The sequence below is a fragment of the Saccoglossus kowalevskii genome, chromosome 22 (assembly GCF_978046115.1).
Source record: "Saccoglossus kowalevskii chromosome 22, keSacKowa6.1, whole genome shotgun sequence".
Classification (NCBI taxonomy): Eukaryota; Metazoa; Hemichordata; class Enteropneusta; family Harrimaniidae; genus Saccoglossus; species Saccoglossus kowalevskii.
In genome coordinates this window covers 22,730,713-22,757,325 of record NC_140662.1, presented here as the reverse complement: position 1 = coordinate 22,757,325, position 26,613 = coordinate 22,730,713, and the positions used below count along the sequence as shown (strand labels likewise).

At 33.4% G+C, this 26,613-nt stretch overlaps 1 protein-coding gene across 1 annotated transcript in view; it reads left to right on the top strand.

The window, feature by feature from the left end:
- The first annotated feature begins 1,911 nt into the window (after positions 1–1,911).
- Positions 1,912–26,613, top strand: part of LOC102803334 (obg-like ATPase 1) — a 43,266-nt gene continuing 18,564 nt past the window's right edge. The window contains exons 1-8 of the mRNA XM_085496095.1: positions 1,912–1,999; positions 2,947–3,073; positions 7,627–7,697; positions 8,487–8,498; positions 20,389–20,449; positions 22,880–23,007; positions 23,292–23,467; positions 23,984–24,061. Of these exons, the coding sequence (XP_085352221.1) occupies positions 2,976–3,073; positions 7,627–7,697; positions 8,487–8,498; positions 20,389–20,449; positions 22,880–23,007; positions 23,292–23,467; positions 23,984–24,061 (624 nt within the window). The 5' untranslated portion in view covers positions 1,912–1,999; positions 2,947–2,975. The remainder of the gene's footprint in view (positions 2,000–2,946; positions 3,074–7,626; positions 7,698–8,486; positions 8,499–20,388; positions 20,450–22,879; positions 23,008–23,291; positions 23,468–23,983; positions 24,062–26,613) is intronic.

The following is a 26,613-nucleotide window of genomic DNA, read 5'->3' as shown; positions in this document are numbered from 1 at the left end:
GCTAGTACGAAAACCATATTCAATAACAAGGTATATAACAGTGCTTAGGGGGACGATTTCACTAACTGTTTTTGTGGGAGGTGATTCGTGCATCATCTGAGAAGGTTCGATTTCTGAACGCGTTGATGGGGTATTCAAGCTCGAAAATTGTCGCCAATTAGCCGATACGCCCTTATCACCGGGGCTAATCAATGTACTACCATACATGGGAGATAAGAGCCTGGCAGAGGATCATAACCCGTTGTTATTGACAATTTAGTTTGGTTTAATCCAAGTTCAATGCTGACACGTGCGTTGGATCGGAAAATTGCTTGTTATCAATCTGTCTCAAAATTAACGCCTCAAATAGGCGACCAGCGACTCGACTGACGTTATCGTTCCGGTTCGCCTCCCTCCATGAAAGGACTAACAAGACGAACTCATCTGTGGGCGCTGTGTCCCTTTTCAAATTGATGTCAATTTCGTTTCTTTTATTCAGTGCTATCATTAATCTTTTTGGTTGGTTTGTCCATTCCGCCCGGCTGCGCGGTGTGGCACGTTTTCTCAAATGTCTAAACATAATGCATCTTCTGAGTAGGGAAGATTTTTTTTTTAAATACAAAACGCTGTGAATATTTTATTAGAGTGGGCAAAAAAATCGTCGCGGGAGAACCACCGTTATCGATTTTTAATCAAATTGAACAACGCAGACGGCAGAGTTCGATTATCAAGGTCATGTCTAGGGTATTTTTATTTGATTAACAAATTAATTTGAAACATTATAGTTTTGGGCTGATATATTGCTTAATTTTAATTTCAGTATCCCGCCATCAACTGATGGTGTAGTTAACATTTTCACCCGCGTTCTGATCGATGTGGGTCCCATAAGTGTGACATACACGACGCCTGTAAAATACGTTGTTTATTTACACGAAATTCGAACGCGATACACGAAGACGGGGATACGTCAAAGTTTCGCACTATTAATAAGATTCACATGAACAACAATGTTAGCGTTTGGTTCATTTCTACCCCTCTCCCTATAAAAGTGTCAAATGTCACAGTAATAATAGTAATGTTTAAAATTGTCCAGGCCATATGTTTGGAATCTAGTTCATGTCAGAAATACGCATATAGTCCAGCTCAAACTCCTACAAAAAATATGGAATCAAAGAACACAGAATTCTACAGAAAAAAACAATCATTTTAGCAGTGTTAATCAACAATTGCCCAGATTCACGGGTCACTAATGCCTATCCATAAACAACCCTACAGTCCAATAGCTGACATTATTTTAAGAGGGTTCTCACAAATCGCATTTAGCATTTCAGAAAAAAATTGTGAGAAAAAATCCATTGGCTAATAGGCACTACATGGGCTCCGGCTTCTGATTAGTGGATGCGAATGTGTTCCTATGAATGGTCTCCGTTTTTAATTATCCACGTACAGCGCTAACAACGGCGGGTTTTTTTAATCAAAATTTTTGCTTGGAATGCGTTGGTAGATCGTGTTGTATCTTTGATGAACGTTAAACAATATGACGTTTTGAAAATGGAATACTTCTTATAATCGCTTATTTGGTGAAGTGAGTTGGACGAATATTTGTATTCACTGTTATTATTTGTACTCTAAACAAACACTTTCAAGAAACCATACAACTGCGTAATGACAATGACAAATACGTACGAAACAATTTTAATGGTGGCGCTGTGTTCAGCTCTATTCGATACATACACACGTTCTCCGCCGTCTAAATACTTTGTGAACTTCACCTCTAGGGGGCGTGTGGCGAAGCAACATGATCGCTTACCAGGGTAGTTTCTCTTACTATATAACGTCGCGTTTGCGTTTTCTCTGAAGTGTTGTTATTAATATCAGTTCGAATCAAAGATGAGTGTTGAAGACCGCCCTCTTGAGGATTATCGTGCCAGGAATTTCACCAGACATGCGCAGAAAAATAAAATCCGCCATTTTGGATTTCCCGACCTGGTGCAAGAATATTCTTGCAAAAGAAATCGAGGTGAGTTTCATTCATGTTTATTGTGGGCTATCGTTTTTGCAGGTATCGAGTTAGGTAAATACTCTATATTGGGCATGAAAACGGTCATCTCGCAGTTTGATTATGAAACGTATGCAACTTATTCCGATATGGTGGACAGTTCCACACGTTTGCCACATGTATGACATGTGTTGTTGACGTCGTCGTACAATATTCCGGGTGGGGTAGGTGTAACCTTGGTGATTGGTCGACTTAATGGTGGACCCCGGGGGTCATTACCATAGTTTATCCGTCTTGGATCGAATCAATATGACGGCGTACGTAATCATTTAACACGCGATCCCGGGCGTGCGATACGCGAATTCCATCATCAGTACATTGTCCAAATGGTTATCGTACGGAAATCGCACGTCAGTGAGTCGAAGTCGATAGTGGGAGATCGAACGGTCATCTTTAAAACAAAATAACACTATTTATGTCTGATTGTCACTAGTCACTTGTCACTTCACTTTATTATCGGTTAACTTTTGATGAATAGAATGCAGTACATATTTGTGGCATGTCAGTGAGCATGTACGTTACAAGTTTGGTTGGTCATTTTGACCTTACCCTTTTTATGTGATGGGGGCAGGTCACTCACATCGCTGGGTCTCACGTCTTGCACAACATCATGTCATCATGCTTATACCTCAAGTACTAGTACTGTAATGTCAGAAAGTTTTGAAAAAATAAATTCATTCAAGTCTTCAGATGGTTGCAAAATTCACTAGAGTGTTTTCTCTTCTTTCAGTAGTGCATTTATCAGAGACACTTCTTTTAGAAATAATACAGTATGTGGACGCTTAGCCAAACACTAGCAATATACAAAAAAAAATATATTAGGAGTTAAGAGAGCCCTCAGTGTTCAGTACTGTCACAAAAAAGTCTTGACACAATGTAACTAAAATCATCATTGAATTCTGTTTAAGATAATAGACTAAGAAATTTATGAGAAGTTATGCCTCCCAAAAAGAAGGAAGCACCAACAAGTAAACCATTAATTGGTAGGGTTGGAACATCGTTAAAATGTGGAATTGTGGGACTACCGAATGTCGGGTAAGTAACTAATGATCAAATATTACCGGTACTTTATTATACATCTGTCACCGTAACACCATAAGTTACAGCGTGCTGTAATTTTGCAGTATTTTACAGGGTATTTTCATCCTACCATATAAGGAAATGCGAATTCCTAATATGGAATGATTACACACATAAGCGTCCCCTAAAAATAAAAACAAACATGGCTGCCACCAGGGTTTGACCGGACTCCACACAAAGAAGTTCGCTGATTCTGTTCTAAACATTTTTGGATTTCAGTATTCCATGATGTATCCTTTGAAGGAAAAGATGTATCTAATATAGTCATTACGAGGATACCTCAAAGTATGCACTCAGACAGTACGCTGTCGCATCGACCTCCGCTTCGCGTCGGTCGATACTTTCTCTGTACTGACTTTGTGCATACTTTGAGGTATCCTCGAAATAACCTCATATTATTATAAATCTGATGTCAAAAAAACAATAGAATTCATGTTCTGTGAAATCTTGGTTCTCAAAAGTGTTACGAAAAAGTTTGTTTACTTCAAATTCAAGCTTATTGTTTTGATTACATCAAACACAGAAGCGATATACTGTAAATTACTTTATTTTAGCTGGAATTAATTCTCTTTGAAGACTTTTTGGGTGTTTTGTATGGAATATATTTTCACTGACTTTTCATGAGTTGAATGTAAAATATAGAAAAAAAGTTATATTCGCTAGATTTTATTTTCACTGAATCATTCCTTCAGCGAAAATAGCGAAAATTAATTCCAAGCGAAAATAAAGTATTCTACAGTAGTCTGTGATAGAAATAGAATTCCATCACTGAATGCAATGTTAGAACAATGCAGAATTGTATTTGTCACCATATCGACTGTTATCTCTCATTATTAAATTATTTCTACCAACAGTAAAAAGTTGTATATTAATAAGCTTATCGTAAGAATACCACAAAGTTTGCACTTGGGTACTATGTATTACAGGCCCTTTGGTACACGTTGATTGATTCTATCGTCGTCTTGTAATAATCGTGTAATATTATTAAAGCATTAAGGTAGCGAGAAGGGAAATTTTCACTTTTTTCTTGATTTTTCACAAATTGATAAAACGGTTACTTCAGCTGGGTTACTTTAGACCTTAATACATCACCCCAGGTTTACAAAAGATCGAAATTGCGAAATAACGTTGCTCAAATTAGTGTTTTAAAACACTAGCAGAAAAGACTACAACTGGCGTTTCCTGGATATTTGCATAATGTTTATCTTTGAAAGGGTTTAAATGATAACATCTTATCTGTATACTCTGTTGTTGACGATTCTGATATAACGGGTGATAAGCTTCCAGTTGCAAACAATGCGTGTTTATCTAACGTCCATTGTCAGCATTATTGTCAGTCGAGACTTCGAACGAAAAACATGGTCATACAGTACTCATTTCGCCCAACCTTCCGCTTTTACATCGACCGCTTATCGCTTAATTTCCGACCAAGCGGTTTTGTCCGACCGGAAACCGACCGCATTTTAATCGCGTTTTTTTTTCGCTCGCTGGCTCGCTCACTGAAAACATTGACCGCTCGCCCAAACACTGATCACTGGCACATGGGTGGTCGAAATGGTGGTTTTGATAGTAAAGTGTGAACATACAACTAGTATTAACTATTATTACATTCTGAACGACACTTCAAATCTAATAGTTGTATTACACTTGTATCGTGAAAGCAACTGAACTGGGACCTCTTGTTACGTGTTTTGGGTGCTTGTTCTAGATGTAATATTTTTTTTTAATGAGACAGTTACGTGAAAAAAGCCTAGGTAACTCCTTTTGAGAGAGCAGAGAAACGAGGAAATGTTAGTGAATAATTCCAAAAATAACGATACCGAATCCACATCGGTCCACGTCTGGTAAAATTTGACATTGAATTTTTAAAATTAAGTCACGATCATTGAACGAGTTCGGTCTATACCGTATACGTACCATAAAAGTGTTCCCACAACAAATATTTTCGACTAAAAACGGCCATATGCCCTGAAAGAATCGAACAGAGCTTGACATGTATGAATAATTTATTGGGCTTAAAAGAAAAACGTGTCAAATTTAGTTATAGCCATAACTTTTTTAGCGCGGAAGTTGCCAACAACTATAAACAAAAATCGTGAATTTCATAGATTCGAATAAAATAAAGCAAGCGATTGATAAGGATGATTATTAATATTTTCCCCGATGCTCTTCGAATTTTTATTTTTTTTATTTCAAGGTAAGAAATGGCTAGCTGAAGTTGCATTATCTTCAATGCGGTTGTTTCACCGCGAACAACTCTAGCTCTGTTTTTGCATGGTTTAGTTTTGCAATGTAAAATAAAATATATATTAAAATAATAATACTTGTTTAATTATTTGGGGTTTCAGCCCACAAATTACGGACATGATCCCCATGAATTACGGTCAATGTTTGTCTTCTCTCGGCTGATTGTCACGGTGTTGATCGACGCTCTTTCTAAACTCAGCCTGAGTATGGAGAAACCAACGAGGATCGACATTGCAAACAAACAATCGAAATTATCAACGAAAGACGAGATTTTTCTAGATATTTACAAACATACTGTCATGACAAACATATGTAAAATTAACAAATACACAAAGAGGTGTAATATTAGGTTTTATTTTAGGCTTAGAAATATTTTCTTTCACTCAGCCCATGCATGTAACTGCCATTTAGATTTACGGTCCTTCAGCATCGGGGGAAACAACAATAGTTATATAAAACACATTGCAAAGACTCAACAATCGGGAAAGAAACCTCAGACAACCATGTCGTACTTGTGTTGAAATACATTTTGTATTTCACGTCAGAATATTGTTTAAAATAAAATATTCAGTCCAGGCCAAATCGAGGTCAAAGGGTCAGGTTGCGTGCATATAATTATAGATAGTTAAAACAAAAAGTATTTGAACTTTTGTCAGCTGTTCAACATCTATAAAAAACAAAAAGACAATTATAAGACAATGTGAACCTCGGAAATTATTCTGTTAGTCCGAATTTTAAATGCGCACGAGCGAGCAGATGGGCGGTGATATTTCAGGGTTTGCGCGGTCGAAAATAAAGCGGAAATTGTCCGGTCGAATTCAACAAGCAGTCGCAAAAGCGAGAGAAAAAGGTGATTGGAAAGCGGAAGCGGGCGGGAGGTTGTGCGAAAGGAGTACTGTAACTTTGCACAACTTTCTTTTAAATCGTTTTATTTTCCAAGTCAATATTCTATTTTACTAATACATTTTTTTTCTAACGCAATGGGGAAGAAAAGAAAGAAAGCGTTGACAGACGAGGCAAAGAAAAATCTGCCACTCAGTGTCGCACTCTGACACAGCAATTTTTTTCAAACATCGGCCATTTTGTTTCACCATGAAAACCGTTTTATTAGATGTCTTATCAGAGACACTTGAAGGATTAGCTTGTTTGTAAACTGTCAGCGTGTATAGTGGGACAGTAATGTTTGTCAGAGGATTATCCTTCGTTGTTCGTTTGCATAACAATGGAAAACCCGAACGTTCCTGAGTACGGACTCAAATGCCAGCAGTTTTCTTCATTTTTCACGCTCGAGCTTGAAATTATTCATTATCTGACACTCTTTATGAGTTCTATGATATCAGTGGTTAATATGTTTGGCCATTTTTAGTGTATATTTATAATAATGCAGCAAATCTACAGTGTTTTATTAACCAAAACTGTTTTTCGCGTTTTTCTCGAGTTGAAGTTTTGATCGAGTACGACTCATTGGGACCGCCGCCAAATCAAGTGCGTTCGGACTAGGACATTCAAACTCGCAGTTATCGTTCAAAAGATAATGATGGTGCGAAATATGTCTGGGTTTTTAAAGAAAATGCTTTGTCACAGAATAATAGTCTGTTAAAGGTGCCAAGTATGAAATAATTTAAATGACAAAAAAACAAACCTGCATAGAAATCGGAATAATAGCTCTTTTGATTATCGGAGACGCATTTCAATGGGCTTGATTACGGACAATGCATGACGTAAATTTCACCAGGAAATTCCGCAGTGTGCTCTCGCAATCGCGTACTTAGTCATTTTTACAAGGTTCGCCATTTTTGATGTCACGTGATAACTATGTAAACAATGACTGTCTAGTTTGTGCGAACTTGTACCTCTATACTTAGTCTTTTGAAATATATAACCTAAATTACTGTTCTCAACGAGACAACAGACAGAGAATGTTTTATTTAAAAACGTCACAAAACCCTTCTCGCTACCTTAAAACTTTGATTTATACACCCGTGCCCATATTTGGGTATATCATGACATAGCTTTACGTTGTAGGGTACTGTATGATGTATCGCCATTTAGTGCATATCAACATATCCAGATTTCATCACAGTTTTGATTTCTATTTTACTGGCTTTAATATCGTGCACATGCTCAAGCTATTCATGGCATATTTAGTTCTGTTTTCCCTGCTTTGTTGTTGTCAAATTATAGTGTATAGTCTGCTGCTCTTCTGGAGATAATTTTTGAACAGATAAATGAATAAATTATTCAATCTATCATTCTTGCAGGAAATCTACTTTTTTCAATGTTTTAACAAAAAGTCAAGCTGCTGCTGAAAACTTTCCTTTTTGTACAATAGGTTAGTATGTCAGTTTATTTCTGTCGCCAAAGATTAAAGATTTTAAAACCTGTACAAAAAAAAATATTCCCTCAACACATCTTAGTCTGACCTGACAGTTTTTAGTTATGGTAAATTGTGGTTCTTGCATGAATTAAACAAAATATCAGAAAATGCTGTCTCTTGCAAATATTTTTTAATATGAAAAGAAAATACAATACATTCAGATAGTTTTCCACTCTAATCAGTCAATAACTAAATTTGTTTATTGCTGGGGTAACTGGATCTATTTTGGTTGAATTTTTATTTACAATTATTCCTATGATAAGACCATAAGATGACAAGATGTTCTTTTGGTGAGCTGTTTGGCTAAAACATTTTTCAACCTGGAGTGTGCTTGATTGATGATGAAATAAGTGCTTTAAACCATTTAATTTAAAATATCAGCAACTATATTATTGTCAGTCAAATTTGAGATATAAAAAACCAACATAATTCTAAAAAAATGGGTCTATTGTGTAAAATACAGATGCCATATATGTGGAGGGTCTGTATCTTTTTGGATAAGTTTGGTGTCTTATTTAAAGAGAGGGTAGAAGATAGATGTAAATCGCGAGAAATCTTTTCATCCAAATACATAAACAATCTCTGTATATGAAGAGATAAATTATGCTATGGTCATTATGGTTTGATTTACAAACAAAACAAAACGTATTTATGTTTCGTACCTGACTGTGAAGTTGTTAAAATTCTAAATAATTTAAATAAAATTATCAAAATAACAACTTTTTTCTTTTCTTATCTTTTCAGAGCCAAATGAAAGTAAGTACATTTTAACATAATTAAAAGGATGGTTTAATGTTTCCTAAAAAAACATGAATGACTAAGTTTTCAGTATATATGCTGAGGTCATATACCAAAAGGTATATATATACAAAATGATATTATAATGTCACTATACACAATCTCTGGTCACAGTTTATATGCTGATACCATAGTATTTATGATGAGGTCATAGTATATATGCTGATATAGTATTTATGATGAGGTCATGGTATGCTGATATCATAGTATTTATGATGAGGTCATAGTATAGTATATATGCTGATATAGTATTTATGATGAGGTCATGGTATATATTCTGATATCATAGTATTTATGATGAGGTCATAGTATATATGCTGATATAGTATTTATGATGAGGTCATGGTATGCTGATATCATAGTATTTATGATGAGGTCATAGTATAGTATATATGCTGATATAGTATTTATGAGGTCATGGTATATATGCTGATATCATATTATTTAAGATGATGTCATGGTATACATGCTGATATCATAGTATTTATGATGAGGTCTGATGAGGTCATAGTATAGTATATATGCTGATATAGTATTTATGAGGTCATGGTACATATGCTGATATCATAGTATTTATGATGAGGTCATAGTATATATGCTGATATAGTATTTATGATGAGGTCATGGTACACATGCTGATATAGTATTTACGAGGTCATGGTATATATGCTGATATCATATTTATGATGAGGTCATGGTATATATGCTGATATAGTATTTACGAGGTCATGGTATATATTCTGATATAGTATTTATGATGAGGTCATGGTATATATGCTGATATAGTATGTATGATGAGGTCATGGTATATATGCTGATATAGTATTTATGAGGTCATGGTATATATTCTGATATCATAGTATTTATGCTGAGGTCATGGTATATATGCTGATATATTATTTATGATGATGTCATGGTATACATGCTGATATAGTATTTACGAGGTCATGGTATATATGCTGATATCATATTTATGATGAGGTTATAGTATAGTATATATGCTGATATAGTATTTATGAGGTCATGGTATATATGCTGATATCATATTTATGATGAGGTCATGATATACATGCTGATATAGTATTTATGAGGTCATGGTATATATGCTAATATAGTATTTATGATGAGGTCATGGTATATATGCTGATGTAGTATTTATGAGGTCATGGTATATATGTGATGTAGTATTTATGATGATGTCATGGTATACATGCTGATATAGTATTTATGAGGTCATGGTATATATGCTGATATCATAGTATTTATGATGATGTCATGGTATACATGCTGATATAGTATTTATGAGGTCATGATATATATGCTGATATCATAGTATTTATGATGAGGTCATAGTATATATGCTGATATAGTATTTATGATGAGATCATGGTATATATGCTGATATCAGTATTTATGATGAGGTCATGGTATATATGCTGATATCATAGTATTTATGTGAGGTCATGGTATATATGCTGATATAATAGTATTTATGATGTTATGATGAGGTCATGGTATATACGCTGATATAGTATTTATGATGAGGTCATGGTATATATGCTGATATAGTATTTATGGTGAGGTCATGGTATATATGCTGATATCATAGTATTTATGATGATGTCATGGTATACATGCTGATATCATAGTATTTATGATGATGTCATGGTATACATGCTGATATAGTATGTATGATGAGGTCATGGTATATATGCTGATATAGTATGTATGATGAGGTCATGGTATATATGCTGATATCATAGTATTTATGATGATGTCATGATATACATGCTGATATCATGGTATTTATGATGATGTCATGGTATACATGCTGATATAGTATTTATGAGGTCATGGTATATATGCTGATATCATAGTATTTATGTGAGGTCATGGTATATATGCTGATATAGTATTTATGATGAGGTCATGGTGTATATGCTGATATCATAGTATTTATGTGAGGTCATGGTATATATGCTGACATCATAGTATTTATGTGAGGTCATTGTATATATGCTGATATCATAGTATTTATGCTGAGGTCATGGTATATATGCTGATATAGTATTTATGTGAGGTCATGGTATATATGCTGACATCATAGTATTTATGATGAGGGCATGGTATATATGCTGATATCATAGTATTTATGTGAGGTCATGGTATATATGCTGATATCATAGTATTTATGTTGAGGTCATGGTATATATGCTGATATCATAGTATTTATGATGAGGTCATGGTATATATGCTGATATCATAGTATTTATGATGAGGCCATGGTATATATGCTGATATCATAGTATTTATGATGAGGGCATGGTATATATGCTGATATCATAGTATTTATGTGAGGTAATGGTATATATGCTGATATCATAGTATTTATGTTGAGGTCATGGTATATATGCTGATATCATAGTATTTATGATGATGTCATGGTATACATGCTGATATCATAGTATTTATGATGAGGCCATGGTATATATGCTGATATCATAGTATTTATGATGAGGTCATGGTATATATGCTGATATAGTATTCATGATGAGATCATGGTATATATGCTGATATCAGTATTTATGATGAGGGCATGGTATATATGCTGATATCATAGTATTTATGTGAGGTCATGGTATATATGCTGATATCATAGTATTTATGTTGAGGTCATGGTATATATGCTGATATCATAGTATTTATGATGAGGTCATGGTATATATGCTGATATCATAGTATTTATGATGAAGTCACGGTATATATGCTTATATCATAGTATTTATGATGAGGTCCTAGTATATATGCTGATATAGTATTTATGATGAGGTCATGGTATACATGCTGATATAGTATTTATGATGAGGTCATGGTATATATGCTGATATAGTATTGATGAGGTCATGGTATATATGCTGATATATTATTTATGATGAGGTCATAGTATATATGCTGAAATAGTATTTATGATGAAGTCATGGTATATATGCTGATATAGTATGTATGATGAGGTCATGGTATACATGCTGATATAGTATTTATGATGAGGTCATGGTTTATATGCTATCATAGTATTTATGATGATGTCATGGTATACATGCTGATATCATAGTATTTATGATGAGGTCATGGTATATATGCTGATATCATAGTATTTATGATGAGGTCATGGTATATATGCTGATATAGTATTCATGATGAGGTCATGGTATATATGCTGATATAGTATTTATGATGAGGCCATGGTATATATGCTGATATCATAGTATTTATGATGAGGGCATGGTATATATGCTGATATAGTATTTATGATGAGGTCATGGTATATATGCTGATATCATAGTATTTATGATGAGGTCATGGTATATATGCTGATATAGTATTTATGATGAAGTCATGGTATATATGCCGATATAGTATGTATGATGAGGTCATGGTATACATGCTGATATAGTATTTATGTGAGGTCATTGTATATATGCTGATATCATAGTATTTATGCTGAGGTCATGGTATATATGCTGATATCATAGTATTTATGATGAGGTCATGGTATATATGCTGATATAGTATTCATGATGAGATCGTGGTATATATGCTGATATCAGTATTTATGATGAGGGCATGGTATATATGCTGATATCATAGTATTTATGTGAGGTCATGGTATATATGCTGATATCATAGTATTTATGTTGAGGTCATGGTATATATGCTGATATCATAGTATTTATGATGAGGTCATGGTATATATGCTGATATCATAGTATTTATGATGAGGCCATGGTATATATGCTGATATAGTATTTATGATGAGGGCATGGTATATATGCTGATATCATAGTATTTATGTGAGGTAATGGTATATATGCTGATATCATAGTATTTATGTTGAGGTCATGGTATATATGCTGATATCATAGTATTTATGATGATGTCATGGTATACATGCTGATATCATAGTATTTATGATGAGGCCATGGTATATATGCTGATATCATAGTATTTATGATGAGGTCATGGTATATATGCTGATATCATAGTATTTATGTGAGGTAATGGTATATATGCTGATATCATAGTATTTATGTTGAGGTCATGGTATATATGCTGATATCATAGTATTTATGATGATGTCATGGTATACATGCTGATATCATAGTATTTATGATGAGGCCATGGTATATATGCTGATATCATAGTATTTATGATGAGGTCATGGTATATATGCTGATATAGTATTCATGATGAGATCATGGTATATATGCTGATATCAGTATTTATGATGAGGGCATGGTATATATGCTGATATCATAGTATTTATGTGAGGTCATGGTATATATGCTGATATCATAGTATTTATGTTGAGGTCATGGTATATATGCTGATATCATAGTATTTATGATGAGGTCATGGTATATATGCTGATATCATAGTATTTATGATGAAGTCATGGTATATATGCTTATATCATAGTATTTATGATGAGGTCCTAGTATATATGCTGATATAGTATTTATGATGAGGTCATGGTATACATGCTGATATAGTATTTATGATGAGGCCATGGTACATATGCTGATATAGTATTGATGATGAGGTCATGGTATATATGCTGATATATTATTTATGATGAGGTCATAGTATATATGCTGAAATAGTATTTATGATGAAGTCATGGTATATATGCTGATATAGTATGTATGATGAGGTCATGGTATACATGCTGATATAGTATTTATGATGAGGTCATGGTTTATATGCTATCATAGTATTTATGATGATGTCATGGTATACATGCTGATATCATAGTATTTATGATGAGGCCATGGTATATATGCTGATATCATAGTATTTATGATGAGGTCATGGTATATATGCTGATATAGTATTCATGATGAGGTCATGGTATATATGCTGATATCAGTATTTATGATGAGGGCATGGTATATATGCTGATATAGTATTTATGATGAGGTCATGGTATATATGCTGATATCATAGTATTTATGATGAGGTCATGGTATATATGCTGATATAGTATTTATGATGAAGTCATGGTATATATGCTGATATAGTATGTATGATGAGGTCATGGTATACATGCTGATATAGTATTTATGATGAGGTCATGGTTTATATGCTATCATAGTATTTATGTGAGGTCATGGTATATATGCTGATATAGTATTTACGATGAGGTCATGGTATATATGCTGATATAGTATTTACGATGAGGTCATGGTATATATGCTGATATCATAGTATTTATGATGAGATCATGGTATATATGCTGATACCATAGTATTTATGATGATGTCATGGTATATATGCTAATATAGTATTTATGATGAGGTCATGGTATATATGCTGATACCATAGTATTTATGATGAGGTCATGGTATATATATTGATGTCATAGTATTTATGATGAGGTCATAGTATATATGCTGATATCATATTATTTATGATGAGGTCATGGTATATATGCTGATATCATAGTATTTATGATGAGGTCATGGTATATATGCTGATATCATAGTATTTATGATGAGGTCATGGTATATATGCTGATATAGTATTCATGATGAGATCATGGTATATATGCTGATATCAGTATTTATGATGAGGGCATGGTATATATGCTGATATCATAGTATTTATGTGAGGTCATGGTATATATGCTGATATAGTATTTATGTTGAGGTCATGGTATATATGCTGATATCATAGTATTTATGATGAGGTCATGGTATATATGCTGATATCATAGTATTTATGATGAAGTCACGGTATATATGCTTATATCATAGTATTTATGATGAGGTCCTAGTATATATGCTGATATAGTATTTATGATGAGGTCATGGTATACATGCTGATATAGTATTTATGATGAGGTCATGGTATATATGCTGATATAGTATTGATGAGGTCATGGTATATATGCTGATATATTATTTATGATGAGGTCATGGTATATATGCTGATATAGTATGTATGATGAGGTCATGGTATACATGCTGATATAGTATTTATGATGAGGTCATGGTTTATATGCTATCATAGTATTTATGATGATGTCATGGTATACATGCTGATATCATAGTATTTATGATGAGGCCATGGTATATATGCTGATATCATAGTATTTATGATGAGGTCATGGTATATATGCTGATATAGTATTCATGATGAGGTCATGGTATATATGCTGATATCAGTATTTATGATGAAGTCATGGTATATATGCTGATATAGTATGTATGATGAGGTCATGGTATACATGCTGATATAGTATTTATGATGAGGTCATGGTTTATATGCTATCATAGTATTTATGTGAGGTCATGGTATATATGCTGATATAGTATTTACGATGAGGTCATGGTATATATGCTGATATAGTATTTACGATGAGGTCATGGTATATATGCTGATATCATAGTATTTATGATGAGATCATGGTATATATGCTGATACCATAGTATTTATGATGATGTCATGGTATATATGCTAATATAGTATTTATGATGAGGTCATGGTATATATGCTGATACCATAGTATTTATGATGAGGTCATGGTATATATATTGATGTCATAGTATTTATGATGAGGTCATAGTATATATGCTGATATCATATTATTTATGATGAGGTCATGGTATATATGCTGATATCATAGTATTTATGATGAGGTCATGGTATATATGCTGATATCATAGTATTTATGATGAGGTCATGGTATATATGCTGATATAGTATTCATGATGAGATCATGGTATATATGCTGATATCAGTATTTATGATGAGGGCATGGTATATATGCTGATATCATAGTATTTATGTGAGGTCATGGTATATATGCTGATATAGTATTTATGTTGAGGTCATGGTATATATGCTGATATCATAGTATTTATGATGAGGTCATGGTATATATGCTGATATCATAGTATTTATGATGAAGTCACGGTATATATGCTTATATCATAGTATTTATGATGAGGTCCTAGTATATATGCTGATATAGTATTTATGATGAGGTCATGGTATACATGCTGATATAGTATTTATGATGAGGTCATGGTATATATGCTGATATAGTATTGATGAGGTCATGGTATATATGCTGATATATTATTTATGATGAGGTCATAGTATATATGCTGAAATAGTATTTATGATGAAGTCATGGTATATATGCTGATATAGTATGTATGATGAGGTCATGGTATACATGCTGATATAGTATTTATGATGAGGTCATGGTTTATATGCTATCATAGTATTTATGATGATGTCATGGTATACATGCTGATATCATAGTATTTATGATGAGGTCATGGTATATATGCTGATATCATAGTATTTATGATGAGGTCATGGTATATATGCTGATATAGTATTCATGATGAGGTCATGGTATATATGCTGATATAGTATTTATGATGAGGCCATGGTATATATGCTGATATCATAGTATTTATGATGAGGGCATGGTATATATGCTGATATAGTATTTATGATGAGGTCATGGTATATATGCTGATATCATAGTATTTATGATGAGGTCATGGTATATATGCTGATATAGTATTTATGATGAAGTCATGGTATATATGCTGATATAGTATGTATGATGAGGTCATGGTATACATGCTGATATAGTATTTATGTGAGGTCATTGTATATATGCTGATATCATAGTATTTATGCTGAGGTCATGGTATATATGCTGATATCATAGTATTTATGATGAGGTCATGGTATATATGCTGATATAGTATTCATGATGAGATCGTGGTATATATGCTGATATCAGTATTTATGATGAGGGCATGGTATATATGCTGATATCATAGTATTTATGTGAGGTCATGGTATATATGCTGATATCATAGTATTTATGTTGAGGTCATGGTATATATGCTGATATCATAGTATTTATGATGAGGTCATGGTATATATGCTGATATCATAGTATTTATGATGAGGCCATGGTATATATGCTGATATCATAGTATTTATGATGAGGGCATGGTATATATGCTGATATCATAGTATTTATGTGAGGTAATGGTATATATGCTGATATCATAGTATTTATGTTGAGGTCATGGTATATATGCTGATATCATAGTATTTATGATGATGTCATGGTATACATGCTGATATCATAGTATTTATGATGAGGCCATGGTATATATGCTGATATCATAGTATTTATGATGAGGTCATGGTATATATGCTGATATCATAGTATTTATGTGAGGTAATGGTATATATGCTGATATCATAGTATTTATGTTGAGGTCATGGTATATATGCTGATATCATAGTATTTATGATGATGTCATGGTATACATACTGATATCATAGTATTTATGATGAGGCCATGGTATATATGCTGATATCATAGTATTTATGATGAGGTCATGGTATATATGCTGATATAGTATTCATGATGAGATCATGGTATATATGCTGATATCAGTATTTATGATGAGGGCATGGTATATATGCTGATATCATAGTATTTATGTGAGGTCATGGTATATATGCTGATATCATAGTATTTATGTTGAGGTCATGGTATATATGCTGATATCATAGTATTTATGATGAGGTCATGGTATATATGCTGATATCATAGTATTTATGATGAAGTCATGGTATATATGCTTATATCATAGTATTTATGATGAGGTCCTAGTATATATGCTGATATAGTATTTATGATGAGGTCATGGTATACATGCTGATATAGTATTTATGATGAGGCCATGGTATATATGCTGATATAGTATTGATGATGAGGTCATGGTATATATGCTGATATATTATTTATGATGAGGTCATAGTATATATGCTGAAATAGTATTTATGATGAAGTCATGGTATATATGCTGATATAGTATGTATGATGAGGTCATGGTATACATGCTGATATAGTATTTATGATGAGGTCATGGTTTATATGCTATCATAGTATTTATGATGATGTCATGGTATACATGCTGATATCATAGTATTTATGCTGAGGTCATGGTATATATGCTGATATCATAGTATTTATGATGAGGTCATGGTATATATGCTGATATAGTATTCATGATGAGATCGTGGTATATATGCTGATATCAGTATTTATGATGAGGGCATGGTATATATGCTGATATCATAGTATTTATGTGAGGTCATGGTATATATGCTGATATCATAGTATTTATGTTGAGGTCATGGTATATATGCTGATATCATAGTATTTATGATGAGGTCATGGTATATATGCTGATATCATAGTATTTATGATGAGGCCATGGTATATATGCTGATATCATAGTATTTATGATGAGGGCATGGTATATATGCTGATATCATAGTATTTATGTGAGGTAATGGTATATATGCTGATATCATAGTATTTATGTTGAGGTCATGGTATATATGCTGATATCATAGTATTTATGATGATGTCATGGTATACATGCTGATATCATAGTATTTATGATGAGGCCATGGTATATATGCTGATATCATAGTATTTATGATGAGGTCATGGTATATATGCTGATATCATAGTATTTATGTGAGGTAATGGTATATATGCTGATATCATAGTATTTATGTTGAGGTCATGGTATATATGCTGATATCATAGTATTTATGATGATGTCATGGTATACATGCTGATATCATAGTATTTATGATGAGGCCATGGTATATATGCTGATATCATAGTATTTATGATGAGGTCATGGTATATATGCTGATATAGTATTCATGATGAGATCATGGTATATATGCTGATATCAGTATTTATGATGAGGGCATGGTATATATGCTGATATCATAGTATTTATGTGAGGTCATGGTATATATGCTGATATCATAGTATTTATGTTGAGGTCATGGTATATATGCTGATATCATAGTATTTATGATGAGGTCATGGTATATATGCTGATATCATAGTATTTATGATGAAGTCATGGTATATATGCTTATATCATAGTATTTATGATGAGGTCCTAGTATATATGCTGATATAGTATTTATGATGAGGTCATGGTATACATGCTGATATAGTATTTATGATGAGGCCATGGTATATATGCTGATATAGTATTGATGATGAGGTCATGGTATATATGCTGATATATTATTTATGATGAGGTCATAGTATATATGCTGAAATAGTATTTATGATGAAGTCATGGTATATATGCTGATATAGTATGTATGATGAGGTCATGGTATACATGCTGATATAGTATTTATGATGAGGTCATGGTTTATATGCTATCATAGTATTTATGATGATGTCATGGTATACATGCTGATATCATAGTATTTATGATGAGGCCATGGTATATATGCTGATATCATAGTATTTATGATGAGGTCATGGTATATATGCTGATATCAGTATTTATGATGAGGGCATGGTATATATGCTGATATAGTATTTATGATGAGGTCATGGTATATATGCTGATATCATAGTATTTATGATGAGGTCATGGTATATATGCTGATATAGTATTTATGATGAAGTCATGGTATATATGCTGATATAGTATGTATGATGAGGTCATGGTATACATGCTGATATAGTATTTATGATGAGGTCATGGTTTATATGCTATCATAGTATTTATGTGAGGTCATGGTATATATGCTGATATAGTATTTACGATGAGGTCATGGTATATATGCTGATATCATAGTATTTACGATGAGGTCATGGTATATATGCTGATATCATAGTATTTATGATGAGATCATGGTATATATGCTGATACCATAGTATTTATGATGATGTCATGGTATATATGCTAATATAGTATTTATGATGAGGTCATGGTATATATGCTGATACCATAATATTTATGATGAGGTCATGGTATATATATTGATGTCATAGTATTTATGATGAGGTCATAGTATATATGCTGATATCATATTATTTATGATGAGGTCATGGTATATATGCTGATATCATAGTATTTATGATGAAGTCATGGTATACATGCTGATATAGTATTTATGATGAGGTCATGATATATATGCTGATATATTATTTGTGATGAGGTCATGGTATATATGCTGATATAGTATTTATGATGAGGTCATGGTGTATATGCTGATATCATAGTATTTATGGTGAGGTCATGGTATATATGCTGATATATTATTTGTGATGAGGTCATGGTATATATGCATAATGCTGATATCATAGTATTTATGATGAGGTCATGGTGTATATGCTGATATCATAGTATTTATGATGAGGTCATGGTATATATGATTAAGTCATGGTATATATGCTAATATCATAGTATTTATGATGAGGTCATGGTATATATGCTTATACCATAGTATTTATGATGATGTCATGGTATATATGTTGATATCATATTATTTGTGATGAGGTCATGGTATATATGCTGATATCATAGTATTTATGATGAGGTCATGGTGTATATGCTGATATCATAGTATTTATGATGAGGTCATGGTATATATGATTAAGTCATGGTATATATGCTAATATCATAGTATATATGATTGAGGTCATGGTATATATGCTGATATCATAGTATTTATGATGAGGTCATGGTATATATTGTATGTGATGTTCACAGTATACATCCTGAGCCAATATACACTCATAGATAAGGTGATGGATGAAATGCATGTTTTGACAAAACAAGACATGAAACAAAAAGAAGAGGCGAAAACTGTTATTCACAATTAAACGTGACGACCACCATCCTTTATCAAACCCTATTTTCCTGTAAGTATTGTACGTCTCAATTAAGCATCGTTTATTAATTCCTAGGTAGAGTGCCCGTGCCAGACGAAAGGTTTGACTTTCTATGTGAATATCACAAACCAGCAAGGTAAGGGAGTATTGTTTATTTTATATTAACATATTTGCAACATTATTTCTGTCAAAATGAAAACATGAAACTAATAACCAGTATTGTTTCTGGAAAAAGTTAATTAAAGTGCCTGTGAAATGGCTGCTATTTTCACGCCTAAAATTACCCATTAATACATAAATATTATTATTTTTTATGTTTCTAAGCATAAATATTTTTTTTAAGTGAAAAAATGTGTTTAAACTCAGTCTACGGAAACTTTATTTTTGCGTATTTTAAAACGAGGCTCCTCATTAGCTTCTTATTTGCATACAGAAATTCCCCCTGTGACGTCAGAAGGGGAAGTTGCTGGGTAGCTTGCATTGCCGATACGTGTAAATAAGGCAAATTTCTTGTGCTGTTTTCTCGTCTTTGACTAAATTGCCATTTATGTACTTGTTCGTCGATGAAGAATGGACCATTATGAACACATAGTTTCTAGTTTGTTGCATGGGGTTGAGTCAGATGCGAAATATGTCCGGTCTGGTGTAGCTAGTCACCGTGGTCGTTACCGTCACCGGAGCAGCACGTTTGTACACTGTCGCTGGACTCCGGCATTGGACAAAATCAAATTTGACGGCTGAATCGTCTTGTTATTTAGCAAGTTACTAGACACTATTGATTAATAAAATAAAGTGATTAATTTAAAAAAAAAAAAACGACAAAACACAGTTACTAAATAAATGACTGCCGCGTTGTAATGGGTGAACGCGTCGGGTCATGAGGGGGACAAGTGCGTGAATGACAGCGTTTAATTGGATAACAAAAATAATTGAGAGTGACTCGCATACAGACAAATTCAGAGTGGATTTAGCGTGATTTTCATGATTATGACATATTAAAAAAATACATTGACAGCTCAAGCCCGGATTCTTATTCCGTAAATTATTACGCCGATCAAGCTGCAAGTAAAGGCAACAAACGTGTGAATTCGACATTCAACACCAATAACCGAACAATTCAGACAATTTTAGCCTGCGAAAATGAAAAAAAGCCTGAGGGCTGCGTAATTTCCTGTTTGTCCGACGCTTCGTTTTCGTGTCATTATCAAAATTACTGCTACCTTTTCCATAACACGGGTGGTCTCTATAAAGCGATAATCGGGATTGCAAAAAAATCAAATCATTTGAAACACATACTCGACGTCTCTCTTCCTTCTGAAATCCGTCTCAGTGATCATGGGCTGGTTCGGAATCTATTTTTTTCGAAAACGTTTTGTATTTTCGGCGTTTCTCGTTAAAACCTAGTTGTTTTGTCATGGACAAGGACAGTTTTTCACACACACAAAAAAAAGAATCTGAGGTGAAGTGGACACTGCATATGACGCTGTTAGGAGGAAGTCCACCCCAACCTTTTCTCGTTATTTTCACGGCTTTCGTCCACCGATTTTGCACCTTCAGATCGATTGGAAACGTGTAAATACTTACACTATGACTATACGCATTACTGCAACCGCCCACAACACAACGTTTAACCATCATAAATGTTTGTTGTGAAAACAACTTCTAAAAATTCGCTCTCTCAAAAATAAAATTAAACAGACAAAAGATACGCCGATTAAAAAATGTATATCGTTTAAAAGTACAGTTGTACGTTGAATGACACAGTGATATAAAAGTACGGCTCAGGGGTATGGCTTCCTCTCATATTTTTGCATTTGGTGGCGCACTTTCGGCGAGAGTCGGAAATCCGGAAACAGTCGACCGTTTCAGGATAGGTGGGCGTGGCTACAGCACGGGAAATATCTCAAATTTACTTGGATACGAGTAATCATTTTCAGCAAAAAAATCAATAATTGCCCATTTCAGTGGGGCACAGATCTAAAATGAGAAGCGTGTGAGTGGGCATTGCACAGGCACTTTAAATAAAAAAAATGTTATGGCCAAAATTCTGGTGTAAAATTTTGCACATTTTATTGAATATTTCAGGCCCACCACATCTATTTAAAAAAAATATTCATGTTCAGGCCCACTCCTTATTTTTTATAAAATTATTCATTTTCAGGCGCATTTCATGCTGAGCTAGTACCAACTTCATAAATGCCTCGATTTGTTCATTCTCTATTTTTAAGCGAATATTTTTTGGTAATAACAAACAAACTACAGCGTGATTGCTTTGATACTTGATATGTAGGTACCGTGTCTGTTTCATGAGCTACCAGTCCATTTCCTATGATTAAGGGCCCATTATTGCTATCTAATTATAAATTTGATGAATCATCAGATATGTCGGCAAAGCTGTCTTGACCAATAGGTCACCTTGTATTTTTCACAAAATTACTCATCTTCGGGCCCCAGGGTGGTTACTTGAATATTTATAGTAATAAATTTGTCATCGACACAGGTTCATGTTTTTTTTTTACAGAGTTAATCAAACATAACGGTTAATTTGTTTTTGTTTCTGTTTCAGCAAAATTCCAGCGTTTTTGAAAGTTGTTGACATTGCTGGTTTAGTGAAGGGAGCACACGAGGGTCAAGGACTCGGTAACGCTTTTCTTTCGAATATCAAGGCATGTGACGCCATCTTTCATATGACGAGTAAGTGAATGAACTTTCATCTTTTGAACTCATGAATGTTTCTGCTGCTTTAATTTTTGGAAAACGTATTATAGGAATTTGTTTAGGAATATTCATACGATCATGTCAAATTGTTTATGATTATGTGTAACACAATATTACATACATATGCTATGGTTATAATAAAACACTTTGAACTCCCGCAATAAATATTGCCCAGAAATCATTTTTTTGTAGCTATTTGTCAGCCATTCATGTTGCGTGAATTTTAATGTTCTTGGTAAAACTTTTTTTTTCTCGTGAAGGGGCATTTGACGATGATGAAGTCACGCATATTGAAGGCGATATCAATCCAGTCAGAGACATGGAAATTATTTTTGACGAACTGCGCTTGAAAGATATCGAGTACTTGCAAGATCGGATAGCAGACTTGGAGAAAAAAGTTTTACGTGGCGCTGATAAGGCAAAGAAGCCTGAATATGTAAGTGTACATGTGTTGTTGTTGAGTGGTTTGTTTCAAATAATGAGTTTTTCTAGTATATTTTTGTCATAGTCTCAAAAGCCTTAAAAAGGTCTCCAGCCAATTTTTGGTAAAAACAAACCAACAAACAAACTGCAGCCTTAATTGCTTTGATACTTGATATGTAGGTACCGTGTCTGTTTCATCATGGAGGTAAGATATCTGTCTTTTACCTCCATGGTTTCATGAACTACCATTCATTTGCATATTATTAATGATATCAAATTATAACTTTTGTGAATGATCAGATGTGTCATGTGAAAATGTCAAAAAATATTAGAAATTTGCTGATAAGTTCTTAAAAAACTGGGAAAACAAAAATTTCTTCAATTAATAATTGCCAATTTAAAACTAAGTTGTGCTAAATTTTTATACTCTGGATGGTTGTCATAGTGATTTTTCTAGATGGCACCTACTGTCCGCAAACTAGGATGACAAGTACTGTTTGCATACTAAGATGACACGTTCACTTTTTAGGAATGTTTACTGAAAATCAGGACTATATTAGAAGAAGAAAAGAAACCGATTCGGTTTGCTGACTGGACTGGTAATGAGGTATGTATGCTGGCTTGTATTAAAGGGCTGATAAACAAGGGCCCACATATACCAAGATGATGTAATTAGTTTCAGAGTACTCTAGGCAAGTTCTCTGGAATGTGTGATTTGTTAAAATCTTTTTTTATATTTTCTTTGTCATGACACACGCTAATATGTCTCTCTGTCAGTTGACAACATTAAACTAAATATAAAATATTAAACTGGCAGCCAGTTCCACTGATAACTCAAGATCTGCAATTTCAATTCAAATGAAATTTGGCACACAGCTAATATATGATGTGTAGATGCGCTGATTAGATTTTGGTGCAATTCCATGCATATTAAGTAGTCAATTATTGCATTAATTAGTCCCCGGACGCAGTATCTGTATCTTAGAAATGCCTGGACCAATCACAATCAAACTTCACACATACATCATACATAATATTATACATATGCACGTCAATTTGTTTAATGATCTGATTGAAGATGGCCGAACGTCGGCCATTTTTGTGTTAACAAATCCAAAAATCAAGCATTTCTTGGCTATTTACAGATGGATTTTGTTCAAACTTGGTATATACATTAGACATTATAAGACCTTGATGCACATCATTTTGTTTTACAATCTGATTCAAGATGGCCGAATGGCGGCCATTTTTGTGTTAAAAAATCTTAAAAATCAAGCATTTCTTGGCTATTTACAGATGGATTTTGTTCAAACTTGGTATATACATTAGACATTATAAGACCTTGATGCACATCATTTTGTTTTACAATCTGATTCAAGATGGCCAAATGGCAGCCATTTTTGTGTTAACAAATCCTAAAAATCAAGCATTTCTTGGCTATTTACAGATGGATTTTGTTCAAACTTGGTAAATAATTTTGTTTTTCAGATAAGATTCAAAATGGCCGACTGGCTGCCATTTTGTTTTAATGAATGTGGTTCTCATGCCATATCTCTGACTTGCTTTCACTGATTATGTTCAAATTTTAAATATTCATTATACATCATGTCATAGATAAACAGATATATTGGTTTGACGATCCTATTCAAAATGGCCGAATGGTGGTAATTTTTGTGCTAACAAATCATCAAATATCAAGCATTTCTGACATTTATGGATGGATTTTGTTCAAACTTGGTACATACATTAGACATTACGGGTTCCTGATGCACGTCATTATATTTTTCAGATTGGATTCAAAATGGCTGACTGGCGGCCATTTTGTTTTAATGATTGGGCTTCTAGAGCCATATCTCTGAAATGCTTTGACTGATTATATTCAAATTTTATATATTCGTTATACATCACGTTATATATATACATGTATTCAAAATGGCTGATTTTGAATGCTGTTCTAGAGCAATTTCTCTCATCATGGACAAGTACTTGTTTGACGATCAGATACAAATGTCAATTTTAATGTTAAAAAATCATATTCCTGACATGGTTATATTCCAGCCATATTACTATAAACAAAACTATTTATCTTAAATTTGATAACTAACGAGGACTGTGCCAGGCATGGCTTGTTAATTTATAACTTAGAGTCTTTAAAGTTTTTAACAAATATTTGACTAGGGTGAGTAGCCTAATTTGCATATTTCAATAACGTATTCTGTCGCAAAAAAAAACTGGTAATATTTCATTGGAAGGTCTGCAAATTTGCGAATTTTAGTATAAAATGATTTATTATATCATGATGGATGTTATTTGAGCAGATACAGCAACTAAAAACATCAAATGTATGCGAGTATGGGGAGTATGCATGCGCAGTTACAAGACTGACGCGGCCATTTTTTCAGTTTGACGAAAAGGCAGTACCCTTTCCGATTTTCATGAACGCAAGTTCAATTTCACTTTGTGCGTCATATTCATCAATAGACAAAATCAAAGACAGATGCCGTACAACTTTCTGCCAATCTTGATTCGTAAATGTGCTAGTTACATGTACAGTGTTCTCCTCAGGCCTGTGTCGCTTAGACAATAGCCGCATAACTTTCGTTTCGCCCGCGATTCTGCAGTGTTCTCATCAGGTCTTTTAAGGGTATCGGGTCCGATACTGTTCTTTCTCTCCACGATACTGTTTCCCTCAAGCTGGGCCGTTTCCAGGCCATTGTTTTGCAATCATGAATCAGAACAGAACAATTTGTGTGAACTGATCGATTCTAACTTATTATCTGGATACTCCTATTCACCTGCGGATACTTCGGCCTACTTTCAAGCATGAATATAGAAGGAAATCAACTATTTTTTTTCAGTATCGTTTCAGACTTTGCAAGAAATTTATATAATAATCACAGTGATCACTACTATTGGGTTCAAAAATTATTTATGATCATTCAAAATATAGTGGCCAGGCTGTTGGTTCAACCCAGTACTGGCCTTCACCGCTATTGGGATGCCATGAGCAGAAAAAAGGAAAACTAAATCCCCGCGTCTACACTTAATCCATGTATAAGGCAGACACCCGACAGCAACAGCAAGGAAGTTTGTCAGTTTTATTCAAGATATAAATTTTCTATATAAATGTGATCTAATTTGTAAACAATCTCTTTGCAC